Source organism: Ursus arctos, unplaced genomic scaffold, assembly GCF_023065955.2.
Source record: "Ursus arctos isolate Adak ecotype North America unplaced genomic scaffold, UrsArc2.0 scaffold_13, whole genome shotgun sequence".
Lineage (NCBI taxonomy): Eukaryota > Metazoa > Chordata > Mammalia > Carnivora > Ursidae > Ursus > Ursus arctos.
The window spans coordinates 38266769-38289589 of NW_026622797.1; the positions used below are offsets into that span (position 1 = coordinate 38266769).

At 36.4% G+C, this 22821-nt stretch overlaps 1 protein-coding gene across 36 annotated transcripts in view; it reads left to right on the forward strand.

Annotated features, from left to right (window-relative positions):
- Positions 1-22821, forward strand: part of TRDN (triadin) — a 362517-nt gene that overhangs the window by 25858 nt on the left and 313838 nt on the right. For 35 of the 36 annotated variants that reach the window (XM_057311074.1, XM_057311078.1, XM_057311076.1 and 32 more), the window contains exon 2: positions 19575-19784. In XM_057311074.1, the coding sequence (XP_057167057.1) occupies positions 19575-19784 (210 nt within the window). Of the gene's footprint in view, positions 14656-19574; positions 19785-22821 lie in introns of all 36 variants that reach the window. The other variant, XM_057311102.1, reaches the window with a different exon arrangement.

Genomic DNA, 22821 nt, shown 5'->3' on the forward strand with positions numbered 1-22821 from the left:
TTGTTTCTAACACCTACTTCCCTAAGTTCAGGGAGGGGAAAGTTTATGGTAAGCATCATGATTTTCACGGAGTTCAGTTTCTCTATGTTGTCAGCATTGTTCATTGCTTTTCCTTCATTCAGCAATAGATTGAGATAAGGTAACTCTTGGCACAGGTTGCATTGGGGAAGGTAATAGGCTCACTTAAATTTGAATCTCCTATTATTCAAACTCATCTTGAAAACAGATTGAAATATGATTTCTTCTCCTTAGAATATAGACATCGTAAGAGTAGGGACTATATTTCCAGCCCTCCGGCTAGTGTGTGACATATAGTTACCTCAGTAGGTATTTGCCATTATTCTCAACGCTCTAGTTCCAGCTGATTGAATTGACTAAGCCTAAAAATCTGGATCTAGTCTTGGCACCACTATTTTCCAGTACTTATCACGTAGTCTTGCTGAGGATCAGTTTTCTCTTCTCTAAAGTGAGAATGCAGTTAGCTGCCCAGCCTCCTTCAGGAAGATCAGTTGATATGATTTATGTACTTTGGCATCACAAATTGTGAGGTGATACACAAATGCATGATGTTGTTACCCCAACAAGGAAACAAACAAAACCTTTTGAACTGGTTATTTGTTACCTGCCAACCAGCAGTTCCCCGGTCCAGACAGATCAAGACTGGGAACGTTATAGGTTGTATCCTGCAGAAAGGTGCCTGAGAGCAATGAAGTGTGCAAACCTAGCATGTTCTCTACTCAACAAGTCTTCAGGTCTGGTATAGCAGTTGTGACTGCTTAGAAGAAGGATTACCACTTACTAATAAGCAAAAATGAGACATGTGGAGTAGCTGGGGCCTTGGGCAAGACCACCATTCTTTGATTCTCTGTTATAGTTGATTTAGTGTTGAAGAAATGTAGTCTTTGCCATGATGAAATCTGCTTTTCAAGGCACAGAAAGGCCTGCAAATTTATTCTTAAGTCCTTGTGGCTAGACATGCAGCAAGGGTGAATAAAAGGTGTCAATGATGGCTAGGTTTCTTTAACCCATTTCAAGGTAAAGCGTTATGTTGTTCATAAAAATTGATCAGTTTTGGCCCTTAGATGTCAGAATTGCCAGTGACAACACATTTTTTTGCCTATAAATTCTGTCTCCATTGTATATCCAGAATACAAAACTTTAGTACTAAGATCCTTATTAAAAATCTATATGCAAGTATTTAATATTTATCATCTCCCATTTGACTGTTCTATACTTCAAATAGCCATTATTGGCCAGACTTCACACTAACACAAATACACTGTCAAGTATGGTTGGCTGAGGGAGTGAAGAAAGGATAAGAAATCAGATGGATGCAGCATACAGTAAAAAAAACAAAAGTTTTTTCATATTTGTAACTTTTCACTTGTGTTCAGCTATTTAACTGATAAATACAATATAAATAATAAATTATTTTAGTCTTTAAAGACTTATAAAGGCTTATAAAAAGAGGCATACATGCATATAATGCTATTCAATAGATACAATTGTGCTGAACTAAGGCAGAATCCTGCTCTTCAGAGCTCACATTTAGGAAGCATAAAGGGACAATACAGTTACTGTACTTACGAACACCTCCCAGAGATACATATTATGACCTGTGAATACGATGGCAGTTGCTCTTCTTCCTCAGCTCTCTTCCTTCACCACTTATAACCAGAGTTGTTGGGTATTTCTTAACACAAAACTCTGAATTTATTTTCCATCCCTATGTGGCTATCTTTGGACAAGACTTAGGACCCCAAAAAGCTGAGAACAGCTACTACTGCTCCTGTCCCCCAAACTTTGTTCCCACCCTTCCTTCATTTTCCCATAGCAAAGCCTATGGTCTTTCTCCTTAGCCCTCACTCTCAGGATTCTTCACCAGTTGACTCCATTGTTGGTTTTCTCTGCCCATTGTCTGTTCTTGTGTGATTCTAAGTCCCTCCCCTTCACACACCCATCCCAGGTGTCGTTCCCAGAAGAGCACTCTGCTGTTCTTGGCTCCTTTCTCCTAGAGAGCTAAAGACAGTGGCTGAGATTCAGTGATGTTCCACTTGTAGACCCTCTGGGGGTTTGGGGGAAAGAAGTGCACCATTTCTTCACATGTTAACAAGGCTTCACACACTGTGATAATCTGGTGATAAAGGGCCACATGCAAATGTGCCCTTGGAACACCTGCCTGGGACTGATAATACAAAGGGCACAGGAGGGTTCATTCTCTAAAGCAGCACCCATGTTTGGAGCATCTACAACATAAAAAAACACCATGAGGCATTTATATTCAGGTCACCACGCCAATTCAGTAACATTTACCTAGAGCCAGCCATTGCACTGAGCACCAGATGTATACAACTGAATATAAGAAGCTTCGAGGAGCTTACATTCCAGTGGGAGACTCAGAAAAATAAACAGGTAATTGCAATATAATATGTTAGGTCTAGGGTAAATGTACAAAGAGGGTGGTCTGGAAGCATCCAGGAGGGACAATTAACTCACCCTGGAGGTTTATATCTAAGGCTGCCTAAAAGAGCTGGGGCTTGAGCTGGCTGGGACTTGTTCCCATCCCTTGGGTAGATAATATACAAACACATAAAAAAGCATGAGCATGTCTACAGTTTTATTTGTATAACAATTCAGCTGCATAATATTAAAAAGGTTTTGATGGGCATATTGAGACCATAACCAACCTTCATAACATTCTTTAATTAAAATGGGGAAATACATTTGTACTCCAAATAACTACCTTATGAAAAAATCCTTTGGGACCTAATGCCTGTTTAGAATAAAGAATAGCACCAAACTGCAGAAGAGATTAACAAAAATGGCAATGCTCTGCTTTTTGTAATTGGTGGCTAATACATTAAAAACACTATGAGGTTTTCATATGAATGAAAATGCATGATTTTACCCATTATGGGTTCTGAACATTGGTTGGAGAAATACATTTCTGAATTGTTTACATTTCTTGGCTTTACTATAATGGTAGTTACGAGTGAGCTGAACATCAGTTGCATACTTTTTAATGTAAAGTCTCTTCAAAGAAATGAACCTCCAAGCCTCCGGGACTTACATTCTCAGTAATATAACCTCAATTATTATATACATGAAAAAGAAGTTTAATCTCAGTACTTCAGAAAACCATATACATGCAAAAAGAAAGAATGGATGGAGCTGAAGTAATGTTCCCCCTAAGAGAGACATTTAAAAAGGCCATATTTAGGGGTGCCTGGTTGGTGTAGTCAGTTAAGCACTGGACTCTTGGTTTTGGCTCAGGTCGTATTCTCTGGGTCATGATCTCAGTGTCCTGAGATCGAACCCCATGTGGGGCTCCACGCTGAGCGTGGAGTCCGTTTGAGATTTTCTTCCTCTCCCTCTGCCCCTCCTACTCATGCTCTCTCTCTAAAATAAATTAATCAATCCTAAAAAAGGGCCATATTTATTTGGAAGAATATTTATCACTATTATCAATAGTAAATTAAGCTAGGGAAAGTTAAAAAGAGAGGGAAAGGAGTTAATAGTTACTGCGCCTAACACTGTGCTAAATGCCTCGTTCCTTGTGATAATGCAACAAGGTCATTTTAATGACCTCAGTTTTACAGGTGAGCGCTAAGGCCCAGTTGCTAGAAAGGAGCAAAGCCAGGGTTCCAGCCCTGTCCATCTTAACCCTCCTTTTACATCACCATGCCATATACCTCCTGTATGCCTGATTAGCCCTTAATAAATGCTAGCTTAAATTATTTTTTCCCAATTTTAAAACCATTAAATATCTATTTTTAAGTGCCTGCTTTGTCTGTTACCCTCCTAAACCCAAAGAGCAGGAATTGGCAAGCTTTTTCTGTAAAGAGCCAGATCATAAGCATTTTAGATTTGGTGGGCCATATGATTTCAGTTGCAACTGCTCAACTCTGACACCATTACAGGAAAACATAGAAAATAGACAAAAGACAATATGTAAATGAATGGGTATGGTTGTGTGTCAATAAAATGGAGTCCTGAAGAAGGAGTAAGCGGCAAGGCGGACAATCAGGTGAAGTTTTTTCAGACCTAGGCTGCAGAGCGTTCACATTCACAGAAGAGTGTGTGCCAGGAATCGTGGACATTTTGGATTTGCCGAAGTGTGTAATTGGAAGGGATGAGTGATAGGAAATAACAGGGCCTCAGAGGTGGAGATGGCGGTTATACAGTTTCTTGGTTTTGTGTCACGTGTGAAAGTATGTCTAATGCACCTAGGACTTTGCTATAGGTCACATTCCCTTAATGGCACTTCCAGAGAGCTATGGTTTTCCTTGAAGAATTTCACATGCTTTCACTGTCAACTGGTTTTGGTCATGGCAGGAAGGAGGGGCCAATCCCGGATTTACATTTGCACCGAATGTAGGTGCAGACGGGTGAAGTGATACCCATGAGGTCCCGTAGTCAGCCCTCCCCCAGCCTCCAGTTTATTGCTCCATCCCTAAACTTTTGCTATTAACCTGTGGCATATTCTTAATGTCTTTTTAAGATAACTGGACAAGGCTTTTTCTGATTACTCTTTCCTTTCAGAAGAACCAAAGCCATCTTTAAAAGAAGGTAAATAGAATACTTGAATGCTTTTTAATTTCTCATTTAGATTTGCAGATCTATTTATGGAAAAGTCCACTTAACAGCTATTCAGTCTTTCATCAGGATCCATTGCAGGGCAAATTGATTTTGTCCCATTCACTGAGAGCTTGCTTTAGGTCTCAGAATCTGAGGAGAATGTGACTACAGAAAGTGCCATATGAAAAATAATAAAATATCGTGTAGAAGGGAGCACAACCAGCATAATGAATTTTAAAAAAGACTTTTATTCATAAGGTCTGTGAAAAGTACAAATGAACAATGGAATAAATTAATAAGTGATTTCATTAAAATGTTCTGCTTTACATAATTAAGACTTAGATTTTATAGATTATACTCGGTTTCAATTTCATGAGGAACAATTTGCAGGAAACCAGGAAATGTTTCTATTTTGCTATCAGTGCTTTCCAGTCACAGTATGGAATCTATGGGTTCAAACGCTGTTGTTATTTCATGGGTAAAGAAATGTGATTCTCACAGACAGGGTAACAACACTGTTTCCATATTATGGAGGCATATCCTGGGCTGGAACCATATTCTAGACTTATTTTTGCTTGTTTGTGCTTGGTTTTTGTTTCAGTTATTTGGCCTTTTTGCTAGAGAATGAGATCTGATGATTTGGCTACTGAGAATTTTTCAGGATTGGGTGATAAATCGAAAAACTTGCCTTTTTAACACTAAAGACATATCTAAATAGTACTAAAAAAATATGTCCAAATCTATTTTTTGGACATTTCACATTATGGCTTTTAAGTTGTTTATTAACCCAGAAAAGTTCCCAGTGTTATTAATGTGTGAGGACAGTAGATTTTGTTGAGTAAATTTTCTTAGGATCGGTCAACAAATATTATAGCCCAGATTTCATTCTGTTTAATTATATTCATGCATTAGGCATTTCTTAATTATGAGGGCAAATTTTTCCATTTCTATGGTAAACGAAGGAAGCTTGTATTCTTTGGAAAAATATTTTTATTGTAAATATTTTGATTTGGAATCATTATGTTTTATGACATGTTATAATTAAGTCATATAAAGTCTACAACTTATAATAAAGTTTTCTCTGAAAACATAACATCCATAAATGTTGAATCCTTTGGCAAAAAATAAAATATGTGGTCTTTATTTACATTATAGTTTATAGATTAAGGCATAAAGGACAGGATTACTTAGATATTAAATACCTGGTTAAAAGAACCTAATATTTCATTTAGTGAAAAAATGAATAATTTGGACAAGCAGCTGTGTTAAATATCTCACCTAATTGCAGTTACTTTGGGTTTTGGTATTCCATTATTTCATTAAAATATGTTGATGGCATTTGCCTGACTAACTTGTAGTGTTTGTGTGTGTGTGTGTGTGTGTGTGTGTGTGTGTGTGTGTATTTTTGTGCACATACATATTTTAAAAAACAGACATTTATACATACCTTTATTTTTTAAAATTTAACATTTCTATAACAGAAGGAAAATAATGAAGCATTATTACCAAGGCCATCACTTGAATAATTTCAGTTTCAAGTTACCTGTGGAATTTGAGAAAGAACTACAAATTTTCTTGACAATTTGATTAATTCAAGGCTTCATTTTACAGAAGTCATCAATGGTAATGACTTGGAATAGATTTAACTTAATCTTTCACAAGGTACTTTTGGGGATAATCGAGTGAAGAGACTATGTAGTACTTGTCACGGGTTGAATTGTGCACCTCTCCTCATCATTCGTAAATTGAGGACCTAGCTTCCCAGTACCTCAGAATGTGACCTTATTTGGAGATAGCGTGTTCACAGACGTAATTAAGCTAAAATTAGGTCAACAGCATGGGCTCCAGGCCAATCTGATCGGTGCCCATATAGAAAGGGGGAAATTTTGAGATAGATATGCATACAGCGAGAATGCTGTATGAACATGAGACCAGCCATTTACAAGCCCAGAGGAAGGTTCTGGAGGATTTTTCCCTCCGCATTCTCAAAAAACAACACCTTGATTCTAGATTTTTGGCTTCTGGAACCATGAGGCAAAAATTTCTGTTGTTTAAGTCACCCAATTTGTGGTTCTCTGTTATGACAGCCCTAGCAAACTGATACAGTGTTTAACTTCTTGCCAAATGACAAATCAACGTTTTACCACATTAAGTTTTGACAAACCTCACTTATATGATCTCCTTCCCTTATTAACCAAGTGCTCTTTATGAGTCACTGTGGTTTCTGAAATGACTGCTTTTCCCAGGAAATTATATATATATATCTCCAGAAAGTCTGGCTTGTGTGACGATTTTTAGTTTCTCTGGAACAGAGATGCTGTAGAAGCCTAAAGAAATATAATTATGATCAGTTTGGGGACTAGAATATTAGCCATTATAATTTTCTCCTGAAAACTGCCTTAACAAAACTTTTTTATGATCTGATTCTTTTTACGATCAGTAGAGTCTTTTATAGGAGACACATTTAATCAAAATTAAGGTGTGGAAAAGAATCAATGCTATTTTTAAAGCACTTCCTCTAATGCTGAACCAAAGGGTTTAACATTCAAATGTGAATATTTAATGCATTTCCCTTTTGTTATAAAATTAAAAAGGAAAAGTGATTTTTTTAATTGAAAAAAAAAAAAAAAAGATTCCCGAACCGTTTTCCATTTCTTTTCTCCTCTTCTAAGGTAGAAGGAGACATTGGATTTCAAACATCTTGTAAAGCATAGCTCTAGAGCTATGTTACTCGAGGGAAGGCTGCTTAGCAGTTTCCAAACGAGCATGCTATTGGGCAACCACAATTTTATAAAGCTTATTTTATAGGATCGGCTATGGCTTGGTGGTACTAATGCAGCTGTAATGCTTGAATAAGCTTAGTCAAATAAAGCTTATAAAAATGCTCACTCCGTAGAAATAACTTCTCTGAATGATCTAAGTGTCAGAAATACTGGTCTTTCAATAGTAAAATCCAATTCAGATAAGCTATTTGAAATGAGGGGATAGGGGATTTCACCGTTCTCTGTCACACTGATGGTCTCAACACCTGGAATCGACCCGGGACTGACTGAAGAAAGTGTCTCCTTGCCAAGACCCCAGCATTAGTACCAAAGTTGAGTCCACCTGACAGTAAATACTAAGTAGGTTCTTAGAGGACAGGGTCCTAATTTTCCATTTATTTCTTACTCTTCAAGGAGCTGAGGATCTAATTTTATCTCTAGAACACTCAGTAAAATGACTGCTCTTCTGCCTAGTAAAACTGAAGCTGAAATGTTGAGGGTGTGAAGGAGTTAGAAAACGTTCAGTTATTCATCATTTTTTTTATCTTTGCTTTTTAAAATTGTTTCATTTCAGAACTGTAACTGGTCAAGGACAAAGCTTTTTTTATGAGTTGACAATGAGTGGCATCTTGGAGACATAAAATTTAAGATCAACATTCCGTCTATTTGGACAAACAATTCAGAAGACTAAATATTAGGGGCTAAGCAACAAGAATTCTTTGAAAACTCTGGTAATGAGTAGACTTCAGAAAACTGGTTCTCTTTAACTCCCCTGTTTGTTTCCCTTCATATCAAAGAGGATGAGAATACTTGCTCCACTCTATAGATGTGTGCAGCTTTATCAGCTGTTTCTAAAACTCCAGGGACTCCTTAAAAGAAAGATTTGTATAAAGTATTATTTGTGTTTACCTAATTGCTTGCATTTTTAAAATGTGAACATGGATACCTTAATGTTCCCTTCAGAAATGCATAAAGGAGCTTCAAGCTCATTTAGAAGTCCTTTGAAAGGCACAGGAAGATGCTTTTTTCCTATAGATTAAATGATTTCAAACAACACAGCAAATCTTATCTCTCTCTAGATTTTTCGTCTGTGTTTTCTTCATGCAATATGGGTATTTTCTTCATGGGGTATGTGGACTCAGTCCAGAAAGATGAAAGCTCTGGCTATGCTACTCTGATCTGTTCTAAACTTTTCAAATAGCTTAGTGATGATGTGGGTTCAAGTTAAACAAAATATAATAATATCCTATTACAATGTTGCTCAATTCTAAGTATATGTCTTTTCTCACCAAAATTATTAAATATTTTGCTTCATTGATGATATAAAAAATTCTATGGATCTGTTTTCAGTCAAATTACGACAACAGCATTAAATCTGGAGTAAATGTAGAAATTGTCAATTTATATTACTCATAATTAAAGTTGTAAAAAAATAAGTATGCTTCCTTGCAACTTTTATTTCAAAAGCCCCTGGGGTACTCAATAAAATTAGTGGTTATATACTCTATTATTGGTTATATTAATATCAAATTGGCTATATGAATGGTTATATACTCTAAAATATCCTTATTCATTTACATGTACATATGACAAAGATGAAATTATTAAATTATCATTGCTTTTCCAAAAAATGGATGGAAATTTCCTTATAAATAGAAAATACATGTTCAGTTTTATTTATATAATTACATATATCTAAAAACGAGCCAGGTTGATTCATGAAACAATTAACCCAAAAACTCACACAGAGAAGTAAACTTGAAAGAAATTTAGATCTCAATTCTTGCATTTTCTTAAATTTCCTGAATGTAGCTGATGGGAATGTGAGGAAACCCATTATTTTATGAGTATAGTTTTAAGAAAAAGCTTTACATGAAGTCATTACTATTATTACTGAATACATTTATGTGAAGAGTATGAATACCTTGTGTGCCTTTTTGGGGTGGGGTGAGGAGGGAGACTGTCACACTTTTTTAATGAAAATAAAGTAGAAGCTTTGTGACACTGCAATGGTGGGATTATGACTCCATGTTGGGTAAAAACAGCAGGAGATGATTAATTCTTAAGGAATAGTTGATTTCCACAAAAATGTCTTTAAGAAAAAGGGAGTAAAAAACACACATTAGAATCAACAAATCATGAAAAGCTAATGATTTTGAAGCACTGAGTTTCGTATTTTTTTTGAATTGAAATAGCATGTCATTACTCAAGCCTTTTCTATTTCAGTGAGTTTGTGATTCAATGACAATGGGGCAATTGAGTAGGAGGAATGCTGGGGCTAGGTAAAGCATTTCAATTATGCATATTTGGCCCAGGAAGAAAATGAGTCAACCCAAACATAAAATGCTAGAAACTTAATTTCTCAAAGGAACTTGAATATATTTATGGATCTTATGTCTGTCCTGTTCAGATCATATTCGCTAGGAACCGGAGTCTAACTTCTGTTTGCCTGAAACCAAATTCACAAAATTTGGGAGATTTTCTGTAGATTTATCCTCAAACTTTAAACTTGTAAAATCAGACAGACCCTAAGATGGCTTCTGTTCTTTCATGAGACTTCCTGCATTCATGAGGTGAGGATGGATTATTTGCCTAAAATAAATCTGATGGAATCTGTCAAATTCATTGCTATAAAAAAGTGATCTCGTGGGTCTTGTTGATTAGTTTCCATCCCTAAACTACCTCACAATATGTAGTACCCTCTGACATTTTGATTTGGGCCACTTGGGCATGTACTGGTAGGAAGGGACGGTGCCATTATTTCCATTATTTTAACATGAAAGATAGAGCTCTATTAAAATAGCTATACTTCAAATATATTAATATTGATTTGAGCAATTTTTTACAAGAGTTTATTTATTTATTTGTCAGAGAGAAAGAGAGAGAGAGAGAGCACAAATAGGGAGAACAGCAAGCAGAGGGAGAAGCAGGCTCCTTGCTGAGCAAGGAGCCAGAGGCCAAACTCAATCCCTGGGACTCAATGACCTGAGCCGAAGGCAGACGCTTAAGTGACTGAAGCTCCCAGGCGTCCCGATTTGAGCAAATTTTTAAATAATCAAATAGAAACACGCTTGCTATGGACTGAATCATGTCACTCCCAGATTTACATGTTGAAGCTCTAACCCCCAACATCATGGTATTTGGAGACTGGGCCTTTGGGAGGTAATTAGGTTCAGATGAGGTCATGAGGGTGGAGCCCTAATGATGGGATTAGTTTCCTTATAACAGGAGATGGTAGAGAGCTTGCTTATTTTCTCTCTGCTGTGAGAGGACACAGTGAGAAGGCAACCATCTCCAAGCCAGGAAGAGAGTCGTCACCAGAATCTGACTATGCTGGCACCATCTTCCAGAATTTCTGGCCTCCAACCTGTGAGAAAAAAAAAAAAAATTCTCTGAAGACATCCAGTCTGTGGTATTTTGTTATGGGAGACTCCACTGACTGAGATGAGACACCATCGGGCAGTTGTAAGGTGACCATCAGCACTTTTATTCATCTGTACTTTTACTGTGCCTGATCGGGTTGTAGAAACTTCTCCCAGATGTTGCGCCTCTTGGAGACGACAATGCTAATAACATTGCAGATGCTAGTTCTAATTGCCTCATTAGAAAAAAAGTGTGTCTGCTTAATTATTGACATTATTTAGTAAATATATGTTTTTTCTCAGTCAAAGAAGTGCACATCTTTTTCTCTATCCCACTAGTCTTTCTCTCTCTGTTGGAGCCTGAATGATTTTGACCGGCTAAATTTCCCACTTATAAGACGCACAGATATGCTTTTACTTCTTTCAGTAACCTATCTCTTATTTGAACATTTTCATCTACCATGAAAATATATTTTGCTTTTTATTTAATTTATTTCTCTAGTTAGAAGTCAATATGTACTGCACAGCCTCTATATGCAGAAATATTGTGGTTATTTAATACGTTGCTTTTTAAAAGCTGATTCCCTTTAGCGAAACTTATGAAGTTTTTCACATTTACTGTTTATTCGGACCTCACAGTGTAAAAAGTGCTGAAGTACTACATGCTATGAAAAGAGAGATGACTTACTCTCATTCTAGAGCCTTGTTGAACAACAAAAAAAGAACTATACAGAAGTCAGGATAATTTTATGTCATTGTATTTATCAAAAAATTATATAATCACAGGTAAAAACAATAATGTTTATTTCAAAAGAACACAGAAATATTACTAAGGAGTTGAAATTCCTAAAAGAGAAGTTGGATTTTAAGAGTGGAGTTTTTTTGGGTTTTCTTAAATAGAAAAAAAGGAATGCCTCAGAATTCCTTACCCACTTTGGATTGGTAAAACACAACGCATTTTACTGGTAATGTGTTAGGAGTTCAACAGATTTTGTTTCAAAAAATGAATTTTAGTTACGTACTCATCATTACTCTTCATCTCTAAATTAAGTTTACTATTTGTAGAAAAAATAGTAACTGCTAAGTTGAAAATGAAAAGTTCAAAAGGTAGGTGAAGACTGAGTTTACCAGAGTTAATACGGGAAAAGACATCTTTTTAATTTGCTGTAAGGACTACTAAACTGGAAAGTGGATTGGTGGGTCATGGTGAGGGACCACCACCCAGGAAAAGATATCCTGCCTCTCACTCACCCAGAACACAAGTGAGCTTTTCTTAGAAAGGGCACCTCAAAATCTGAATTTGACCTTGAAAACACCAAAATATCTCTTTCTATTTAGGACCATGACAATGAACCCACTTGAGAATTAAGACTTTTTTTTTTCCCAAAAATGAAAATAATTTTAAAAGAACCTGATATTTAGATTGTTTTGACTGATCACTCCTCATAACACAAACATTGAAGGAAAAGAATTATTTACATCCATAGCAAGACCCAGAGCATCACTCAGAACTTGTGATGGCTAGTAATGCAAACATAACCAAATGAGTGTATATATTCCCATATAACTGGAAAGTCCAGAGATCTATCTAGCCGTAAACACAGGTGGCTCTGTGAACCTACACAGTGGAATTCTGGATTCTGCCTCTTTCCATCTTGCCACAGACTGTCCAACTAGTGGGCTAGAGGACTACTGGTAGAACCCACCAGCTCGCCAACTTCAGCAGAAATAGAGTGTCATTCAAGAGCTCCACAAAAATGTGGAGGATTCTGATAGCCCACCCCTTTACAGTCTTGGGCAAGAGGGTGTTCTCAATGGTCAGGCTTGTTTTAAAGAACCAGTCCTATGGCTGGAGGTTAGATGAGGGTTCACTTCCTAGTTCCACCACTAGAAAAAGAAATTCATCTGCTGGAAGAGTATAGGGAGTGGGTGGGTAGGAAGGATTGTTTGTTAATGTAAAAAGTAAGTACATATTGGCCACCTCTGCAGGTAGATTAGATCGCCAAATCATCCTCTGAAATATTACAATGATCATATCTCAAAAATCTCAGAGAAAAGGTGGCAATTTAGGGCTTTCACTGAAACTGGCAGGAGATCTCTTTCTGGTGTGAGACAAAGCTATTTTTACCTTGAAAGAGGGCGAACAGTTTTTTTTTTTTAAATGCCTAGAATCTGAAGCCTTCTAAAAATTACTCTAAGGATATTTATTATGGTTTATCAACTACATACATACATAAATATATAAAACATACATATATCTCAATTAGAGCATTCTAGGATTATTTTGACAATGACTGTTTTTGTGCATTGTTATGGTTTATCTTGCCTCTTGAAAACTATTTTCATTCAATTTATATATACTTGCAGAAAAACATGATTTAATTGTCACAGATGTCTATGTTTGTGATACATAGACATTCTGCAGACACCAGGATTGATAAAAGATGGATTTTTCATTTTTCAACTTTATTTACCAAAAGATATTTTTAGCAAAGTTTCTCCAAAATTCTTACTTACATGTGTTTTCTGGAGCACTTAAATATAGTAAAGGTCATTCTTACTTGTAATTGGAAATTACATTCTTAATATAATTTAGTAATAATACATATTTTTGTAATGCCATTGATAGCATATACTCCTTCTCTGTCCTTTGTTCTCAGATTTTCAAAGGAAAAATACAGCATTGGAGTACTCCACAAACCACATCCCTCACATAGTAAAATGCAAAATTCATAATTAATGCTTTTATGTAATGAGAATGTAATATTTTATTTATACCATTCTAGAATATAGGTGTCTTTCCTGAGTGTCCTGGAAGAGATTGCATTGTCAGTTTCCCTTAGGAATAATAATAGGCAAGTGTACTTGACAGTTTGATCTGATTAATAAGGCATGATGAGGTTAAGCAACTTCTTTTAGGAGGCTTGTGATTTCGTCTTCAGTGCGTAACCTGACTGTGAAGCTGGGTCTTTGGAATCACTACATAAGCAGCCCTAATTTTACTTATGGGGCAGAGTCATTTGGTCTTTCAGCCAGATCCTCACTTCCTTTGAAGCTGATTCTAGCTTTCTGGCAATCGAAATAATTTGTATGAAATTGGAAGGAATGGAATTAAAAAGTAGGCATGGAGAATACTGCCACATATCTTAGCTGCTCTGAGATGCCAACTTTCCAAGAGCATTGCCCATGTCAAATTTCTCAGTAATATTTACCTCTCATTTTTCTACCATATCAATAACTAGCTCTTGTCATCTTCAAAGTACTTCTCAAACATTAAATAATCTCAGATTACACACTCTGTTCTTCACATTTATCTTGACCAGCTGTCAGAGAAGGCAATTTATTTCCCCTCAATTTTATTCCTCTTGGCTCTGTGTGGCTTCTGCAGTAAATTTGAATGGCAAATGAAAGATACAATTTAGTGTGTTTCCATAACAAAGGAAACACATAATTTTCCGTAAGCAGTATAACCCTCAGATTACTTTCAACTTGCTTATACTTTTGCCTTCTGAGTTGGATATGCAGAATATATTTTCAACATCTTTGAGTCTTGATTAATTTCTAAGTGGATTTTTTGAGGATGTGAAGAAAAAACACATAGGAAAAAAATTTTAAAAATCATTTAGTGTTAACATTTTCATCCATTTAAAAAATTGTGCCATAATTGTTTTGGTAGGACTATAAGGTGAAATAAAATTTGGGATTCATAATAATATCAGTTCTTCTAAATATGAAAGGTCTCATTTAAACGCTGAATTTGCATTGCTTTCTGAATTTATATGGTTTCTCATTTTTCTGATAAAAAAAGAAAAATGTATAGAAATTCTTGTCTCTTTAAAAATTTTTTGTTTTTTAAAAAACGTGACCAGGAAAAAAGAAAATATGACCAGGACCCAACTAATTTGTATCAAATCCCAGTAAATGTGTTCTTTTGGTTTCAAGATAGCAAGCAGGTGTGTATGGTATTGTCTACAGAAATACTGTCTCATACACAGTTCACTGAAGTGAATTTGAAGTGCAAAAGCAATTCTTCCGGTGTTCTCCATATAGCAGTAGTAAGAAGTCTTCCAGAGGTTAAGAAACTGGAGATTAGCAACATACCAACTTTCAGGTGGCCTCTCCTAAACACTTGTAATTCACTTACTCCCCTGCAAATCATTATTCCAAAGGTTCGATTCACTTGTAGCCCCACTTGGATCTTAAATTGCACTTTGAAGCACTCCTATCCTTCATCCATTTTCAGAACTGCCATTAGAAGTGATGGGAATTTGGCACAAAAATCAATGAAAGGATATGATATGAGTTCGTTCTAATTTTTCCTTCTTTGAGATCCATCTCAAGCACAGTCTGTGAAATCTGTTTTTTAAAGGTATTTTTCCATCTTGCTATCATTTCAACTAAATTGAGTTCATGACCTTGGGATATATATTCACATAGCTTTTCAGAAAAGAAAGGAGATTCGTTGTCGCTATTGTTAATTTCTACCTAAAATCACTTCAAAATCTTCATTAATTCATTTTGCCACTGATCTCTTCATCAGCTTTTTAATCTTAAAAATATGCGGCTAAATTACTATTGTCATCTAGGAATGGTTGTATTAGTTATGTTTGGTTATCATTAATACCTACTAATATACACACTTGAATGTATTTTCTTTTCTTTTTCCTAGTCAGTGATAGGATTTTATGGCACTTAAGGATAGTACTATTTATTGGTAAAAGAACAAATTTATAAAGTAACACTTTATTAACTAGAGTGCTTAATTTTGCATGCAGTATTTTCATTTCTTCCCCCCAAAACTACAAATTTTCATATGAACTGGATTCAACTCTAAGCACCCTGTGTACACAGCTGTTAGAAATTTCAAAATTTGTCTTTCTAGTTTAACAAATCCTTTGGCACTGTAAACATTTGTATTGTAACAAAATAACTTTGTTATAGATCATGTCTCTCTCTTTTTTTTTAAGATTTTATTTATTTATTTGACAGAGATAGAGACAGCCAGCGAGAGAGGGAACACAAGCAGGGGGAGTGGGAGAGGAAGAAGCAGGCTCCTAGCAGAGGAGCCTGATGTGGGGCTCGATCCCATAACGCCGGGATCACGCCCTGAGCCGAAGGCAGACGCTTAACCGCTGTGCCACCCAGGTGCCCCTAGATCATGTCTCTTGATTTGTTAATGGGACAAAACATTCTCCATTAATATGAATAAATTACAGTATGTGTCCTTCTTGTGTATCACAAGAAGTAAGTTAGTTGATTAAGAAAGTCATTGAAGGGGGCGCCTGGGTGGCACAGCGGTTAAAGCGTCTGCCTTCGGCTCAGGGCGTGATCCCGGCGTTACGGGATCGAGCCCCACGTCAGGCTCCTCCACTATGAGCCTGCTTCTTCCTCTCCCACTCCCCCTGCTTGTGTTCCCTCTCTCGCTGGCTGTCTCTATCTCTGTCAAATAAATAAAATCTTAAAAAAAAAAAAAAAAAAAAAGAAAGAAAGTCATTGAAGGAGTTATAACATCCCATTTTGACTCCCTGAAAAATCTTAGCCTAACGTACATGCTTATTAAATCAAAACAAGTGCCTGCGTTTATTGAAGAATTAGTCTTTCAACTTTCACCATTGTTTCTGAGGTTAATCTTGCCCTTCTGGCCTTTCTTTATCATTTTAGTAATGGTTGTACTAGCCGTGGAGGTGGCAGTAAAAATAATGATGATGTTGATATTGATAATAATGAAGATACAGTTTAGTAGCTGTTGTATTGCCATTTATTGAATAATTCAACATAGCAGGAAATTTGCCAAGCAATTGACATGAGTTATTTTTAGGCCATCATAAACCTGTAAGTCGGGTCTTACCAACCTCGTTCCTCAGATATAGAGGTTTTTACTCAGAGGTGAGGAGCTGTAGTGACTTTCTAGCCAGGAAGTTAATCCCAATCTCTCTTGTCTATAAAATCTGTGGCAGACCTGTTTTGCTTTACTATTTCCATGAAAAAGTTAGACCTAACTGAAAGGAAGAACTGTGCAAGGTAGAGAATGAGGTCGAAAGATTGAAAGGAACACTTTAATTCCACTCTGAGGCCTTCAAGGAGTACAAAGAATTCCCTTCAGTTTGAAAATACTAAAACCCTTCAGCTATTATTTAGCACATTCTTAAAGTAACTACAAGTCATCTTTCCAGTTATGTGAAATTTATTTTGTTCAAAGTGTCAAAGGAATATGAAATTCTGGAGTTTGTTTTGTAGTTGAGAATGTAATTTAGAGGTAAAAACTAAAATTGAAAGTGGTTAATTGTTGGGGTGCCTGGGTGGCTCAGTAGGTTAAGAGTCAGACTCTTGATTTTGGTTCATGAACTCAGGGTTGTGAGATTGAACCCCGTCTAGTCTGGCTTTGTACTGGGCATGGAACCTGTTTAAGATTCTTTCTCTCCCTCTCCCATTGTCTCTGATCCCCCTTCCTCTCCTTCTCTCAAAAAAAAAAAAAAAATTAATCGTGTATAATAGAAGATTAATAAAAATTTCCTTTTTGATAATGTAATTCTTAAATTATTATTGATAATATGGCCTGTATTTAAAATACATGAAATATGTTGTTAAGCTGTGATATGGCAAAAATATTGGAATTGTTAGAGATATTTTTTTCTCTATAGTATTCAATACAAACATATCTGTGTAATTTGGGATTGAAAATGCTATCAGAGTCACTTGAATATTCTGGTTGGTTTTGAATTGTTCTTAAATGTTAACATAAGGGGTGCCTGGGTGGCAGAGCGGTTGAGCATCTGCCTTCGGCTCAGGGCGTGATCCCGGCATTATGGGATCGAGCCCCACATCAGGCTCCTCCTTTGTGAGCCTGCTTCTTCCTCTCCCACTCCCCCTGCTTGTGTTCCCTCTCTCGCTGGCTGTCTCTATCTCTGTCAAATAAATAAAATCTTTAAAAAAAAAAGTTAACATGAAACAGTTGTTTCAGATGACTTCTAAGTTACCCCTAGAGGTGACTTTCTATGAGTCCAGGATTGTCAATATAATCAGATGTGCCTACTCTCCATTGAGAGGGGCTTGCTAGTCTTTCAAAGGCAGCAACTTTGTAGGAATAAAATGAAAGAGTTACAAAATTTTCAAGTGGTTGCTCTCTATATAAAAATACCACAAAAAGAAAGAGGTAGGGGCATCTTGGTGGCACAGTCAGTTAAGCATCCAACTTTTGGTTTCAGCTCAGCTCGTGATCTCAGGGTTGTGACATGGAGCCCTGTGTCAGGATCCACACTCAGCATGGAGTCTGCTTAAGTTTCTCTCTCCCTCTTCCTCTGCCCCTCCCTGACCCTGGCTCGCTCTCTCTTTCTCTCTCTCATATAAATAAATCTTAAAAAAAAAGAAAAGAGAAGAAAGAGGTAAACAGTTGAGGGGAAAATTGCAACTTAAGATCAGATAAAATTTTACTATCATATGCGTGTGTTTGTGTGTATACATCCATGTACACATTCTTGGAATGAGTATCAATGTATAAATACATGCATACACATAGGTATTTGTATATACACATCTACATATATAAAAATATATACATACATATGATTGGGTACATGTGTATGTGTATACAGTTTTTTAAACCACCAAATGGAGGTAGTTTATAGAAAAGCAAACAAAAAATTTCACAAGATAAAATACATAAAGGGAAAATAAGTATACAAAAAGCTCATCTCTAGTAATCAAAGAAGTACAAATGAAGCAGAATTTTCCTCCTACGTGATTGCAAATAGTTTGAACACTGGTCATACCCAGTATTATAAGGATAAGAAAACAGAGACTCCTGGCATGTAAAAATTTCAAAAATATACTAATTGTCAAATACATATATATACTCTCATAAGATGTAAAAGTGATGTTATTCGTCTGAGAAATTCTATATTTAGGAAATTCTCCTAACATAAAAATTATTAATGTGCTGAGAAAAATTCTGCAATGTCCCAAGGTAGAAAGCTTTTTGACTAAATTATGCATAGCCATGAAGTGACATGCCATGCAGCCACTTAAGTGGTATTTTATGGAATACATATGGCAAAAGAACGTGTTTATTATATATTGCCTAGTACAACGCATAAAGGAAAGAGTGATGATCACTTCAAAAACAAATAAAACATATTTATATATTTATATGTACGTACAGAAAAGTAGATATAAGTAGAACAACATGTTAATGGTCGTTTCTGGGTCATGAGATTACAAATGATTATCTATTTATGTATTTTGCTATTTTTAAATATTTAAAAAATTTTCTCCCATCAACATGTAGACCTTTGAAAGCAGGAGTAACAAGTTTACTGGATGTAATAAAATTTTCCAACATCTTCACAAATAAAAATGAATGGTCTCAACAGAAGGGTCAATTATACAGTTAAACCAGGATACCCAAAAAGGATTTCATCCATTTGAACTACTTTATCATTGATTTTGTTTCTCCTCCAGAGGAAACATTTTTGCTTGCAGTTAGAACTGACATATGAACCTAAATAAAGGTAAAAGCTGTTAAAAAACAACTTGACTAAAAACCCATTGCCTTTGATGGTAGTGGATGTAGGAGGTGGTAAGGGAGAAGTAAAAATGACTGAAGGGGATGACAAAGTTTGTGGCTCCCATGGTATTATTTACAGTGTTTAGGAGAGGAGGAATGCTAATCACTAGGGCATGTGGATTTCAGAGTGGAGGGTAAACACTGGGGTAGTGAGCAGGAAGTGTGGCCCTGCCACCAAAGAGGTATGTTCTACTGTAGAAAATGGTACAAACAACTTTAATATAATTATATAATCTGTGTGGGTTCTTGGTCATCAACATTTGACATGAAGTTCTAAATTGCAATTCTTCCTTCTGAACGTTTGATTAGGAAACGCGTCTACCACCACAACTGTGATTGACAGTAAAAACGGATCTGTGCCCAAATCCCCTGGAAAAGTGCTGAAGAGGACAGTCACAGAAGACATAGTGACAACATTCAGCTCCCCAGCAGCCTGGCTTCTGGTCATTGCTCTGATAATCACATGGTCAGCTGTTGCTGTTGTTATGTTTGACCTAGTGGATTACAAAAACTTCTCAGGTAAGATCCGTGAAATGTGGGTTTTAGATGAAAAGAAGCAATGTTCTTCCCTCCTGTCTTTGTTTCTTTTCATCTCATCTTTGTGTGAGAAATAAAACTCGCGACAAACGTGCCTGAGTGTCAGTGAAGTCTGGTTTCCTTCTTCCCCATTTCCTTCCTGTTCTTCCTTGCCTGTTGTAGTCAGTGATTTCAAATGAAATAAATTTCCGTATTTGTAATGCCAAACACAAGCTGAATGTTACAGTTTCATGAAGATAATGATTAAAAAGTTTGGTGGAGATTTGGTTTGGGAACAGGGACTTAATTTAAAACCAAACCAAACCAAATAAAAAACTTTTGGACAAGTGGGAAATTGTGTAAAGCACTTTTAAGTGCCTCTACCATCTGGCTCCAAGCTTCCTTTCCAGACATTCTCTTTGCTCCTCCCATCAAAACACCCTATTTTGAGTGCCTGAAAATAAAGAGTGTGAAAAGGATTTTCCCAGAATTACTTGTAATGAGATACTACATATTGAGTGGCCATGTGTTCTTATGGGTTTGGAGTACAACAGGAATAATGCAAGTGAGGAAAGACGGATTTTCATTATGGCCTATTCAATCTTTGAGTGTACTGTTTATCTCTTTGTTCAAGGTATGTTAACACTTTTAAAATGATATGTGTCCATTTCCACATCTGACATGCTCTATTGACTATGAGTTCCTTGAGGGAAGGACTCAGTCAGGTGTATAATAAATATTAAGTAAATAGATGAATAAATTTATGCTTTTTACCACAAACAAAACCATCTCATTCAGTTCTTAATGTGCTCCTACATATTTGCACCATTCACCCTCACCCTCACCTCCCATTTTCTTTCTCCAATGGGAATGGAATCAGTAGGACCCAGAAACTATAAAGACTATAAGTTGCATTCTGTACAGTCAGGGATCCTCTACTTCTTATTATGGTATTATACTCACTCAGCAATTATTTATCAAGAACGTAATATATGTGCCAAGCAATGGCTACATGCAAAGAAATATAAGCATAAATATTGCAAAGTCATAGAACTGGATCATTTGGGTTTATTGACATGGTGGTGTGATTGAGACGATTCTTCCTGTAGTACCATTAGTAGCTGTGCTAACGTGAGCATTATCTAACAGGTAGAGGTGAGTCCCATGATATCAGTGAAAGAAAAACACCATCCAGAACTGTGAACCTCTTCTCTATATAAGCCATACTTTGGGTATACTGTGTAATAGAGGCTTTTAAAAGGATATACAATTGAAATGCCTGTCATATAAAATTATGACCTAGAGTTTTAAGTGAAAAGTTGTTTATATGACTCTAGATTATTTTATTTCCCTCAAACTTATATCAATGGTGATATTTCATCTATTCTTTCCTTTCTAGAATTTCATTCATTTACATTTTGGAACCAAATATGATCGTAAAATACAGTTCTTAAGTTTTACAGTAGATATTTTGAGAATTGCTTGTAAATCTCATATTTATAAAGTTATTAATTTAATAAGTACATCACAGAAATTACTGTTGTAAGGAATTTGTTCTTAATTATTTTATAAAATGAGCAGCTACCTGTAATTAGACTTTCAGATTAGATTACTTAAATGCAAGACACACAATCCATGGTACAGCTTCCTTGGACTACTGTAATTAGGTGTTATTGATAATACCTATGTTACTGGCATTTCATCTCACAGGGGAAAAAAATAGTCTCTGTATTACTGCTACTTCATTTCTTCTTTCAAGGAGTGTTTATTAGGCACATCTTCTGTGTGAGGCCTCCTCCCCCAGTTTCCTATATTTGTTAGTGACCTAACCATCTATCCATTCCCCACAAAAAGAAATCTGCAAGTCATCTTTTAAATCTGCTGGACACGATCAATCACCATGCTCCATGCCAGCTAACTCTCATATGTCTCATGAGTCCCCTCCCTTCTCTGGTTACCACTGTTTCCATTATTACATTTCAGACCTTGATTCTCTGTGGAGGGCACTAATGCAATTTCTTCTTGTCTCCCTCATCCAGTCTCTCCGCTTTACCGTTGCTCCAAAGGTATCTTCATAAAACATAAATTTCACCAAGTATTTCCTATTGCCAAAGTGCAAATTTCTTGGCATTAAATTTAAGTCCTTGGCTTAACTCTCTCTTTTCATCTTGTAATTCAGCTCATGCAACCTCCTTTCCAGCCATCCTTACTATTGCTTTTCGCTGCTTTCTATCCCTAGGAACACATATATTCTCACTCTCACTCTGCTCATACCATCCTCCCACCGCTCCCCCCCCCCCCCCCCCCCCCGCCGAAAGTGTAGTAAAGCAGTTAAAAATGTGAACTCTGTGCTGGATTTCTCTGGTATTAAGTCCAGATCTTACAACTTCCTACCTGTGTGATATTGGAAAAGTCATTTAGCCTCTCTTTGCCTCAGTTTCATCATCTATAAAGTGGGGACAGTAATAGTACCTATGTAATAAAATTAAGAAAATTAGGGGCGCCTGGGTGGCTCCAAGTCGTTAAGCATCGGCCTTAGGCTCAGGTTTTGATCCCAGTGTTCTGGGATAAAGCCCCACATCGGGCCCCCTGCTCGGCAGGAAGCCTATTTCTCCCTCTCCCACTCCTCCTGCTTGTGTTCCCTCTCTTGCTGCCTCTCTCTCTCTCTGTCAAATAAATAAATAATTTAAAAAAGAGAGAGAGAGAGAATTATATAAGTGAATATATTTGAAGTGCTTAGAACAGAACCTGCTTTATCACAAGCAGTATAAATGTCAGTATCACTAGTAGAGATTCATTCCATCATTTTCTTGAAGGATGAATACATCCTTCAAGATTTACTCCATTTTTTGGTGAAACATTCTCAGATTTCCTAAGAAAAATTCACTGAACTGTGCTTTCATTACCTTAGTACCTTAGGGGTGGTTGTATTAACAGCAGTTAACATGCTGTCTTGTAAGTATCTCTTTACTTGTCTGTTTCACTCAGAAACTTAAACTTATCCAAGGAAGGGACTGTCTTATTCATCTCTGTACATGAG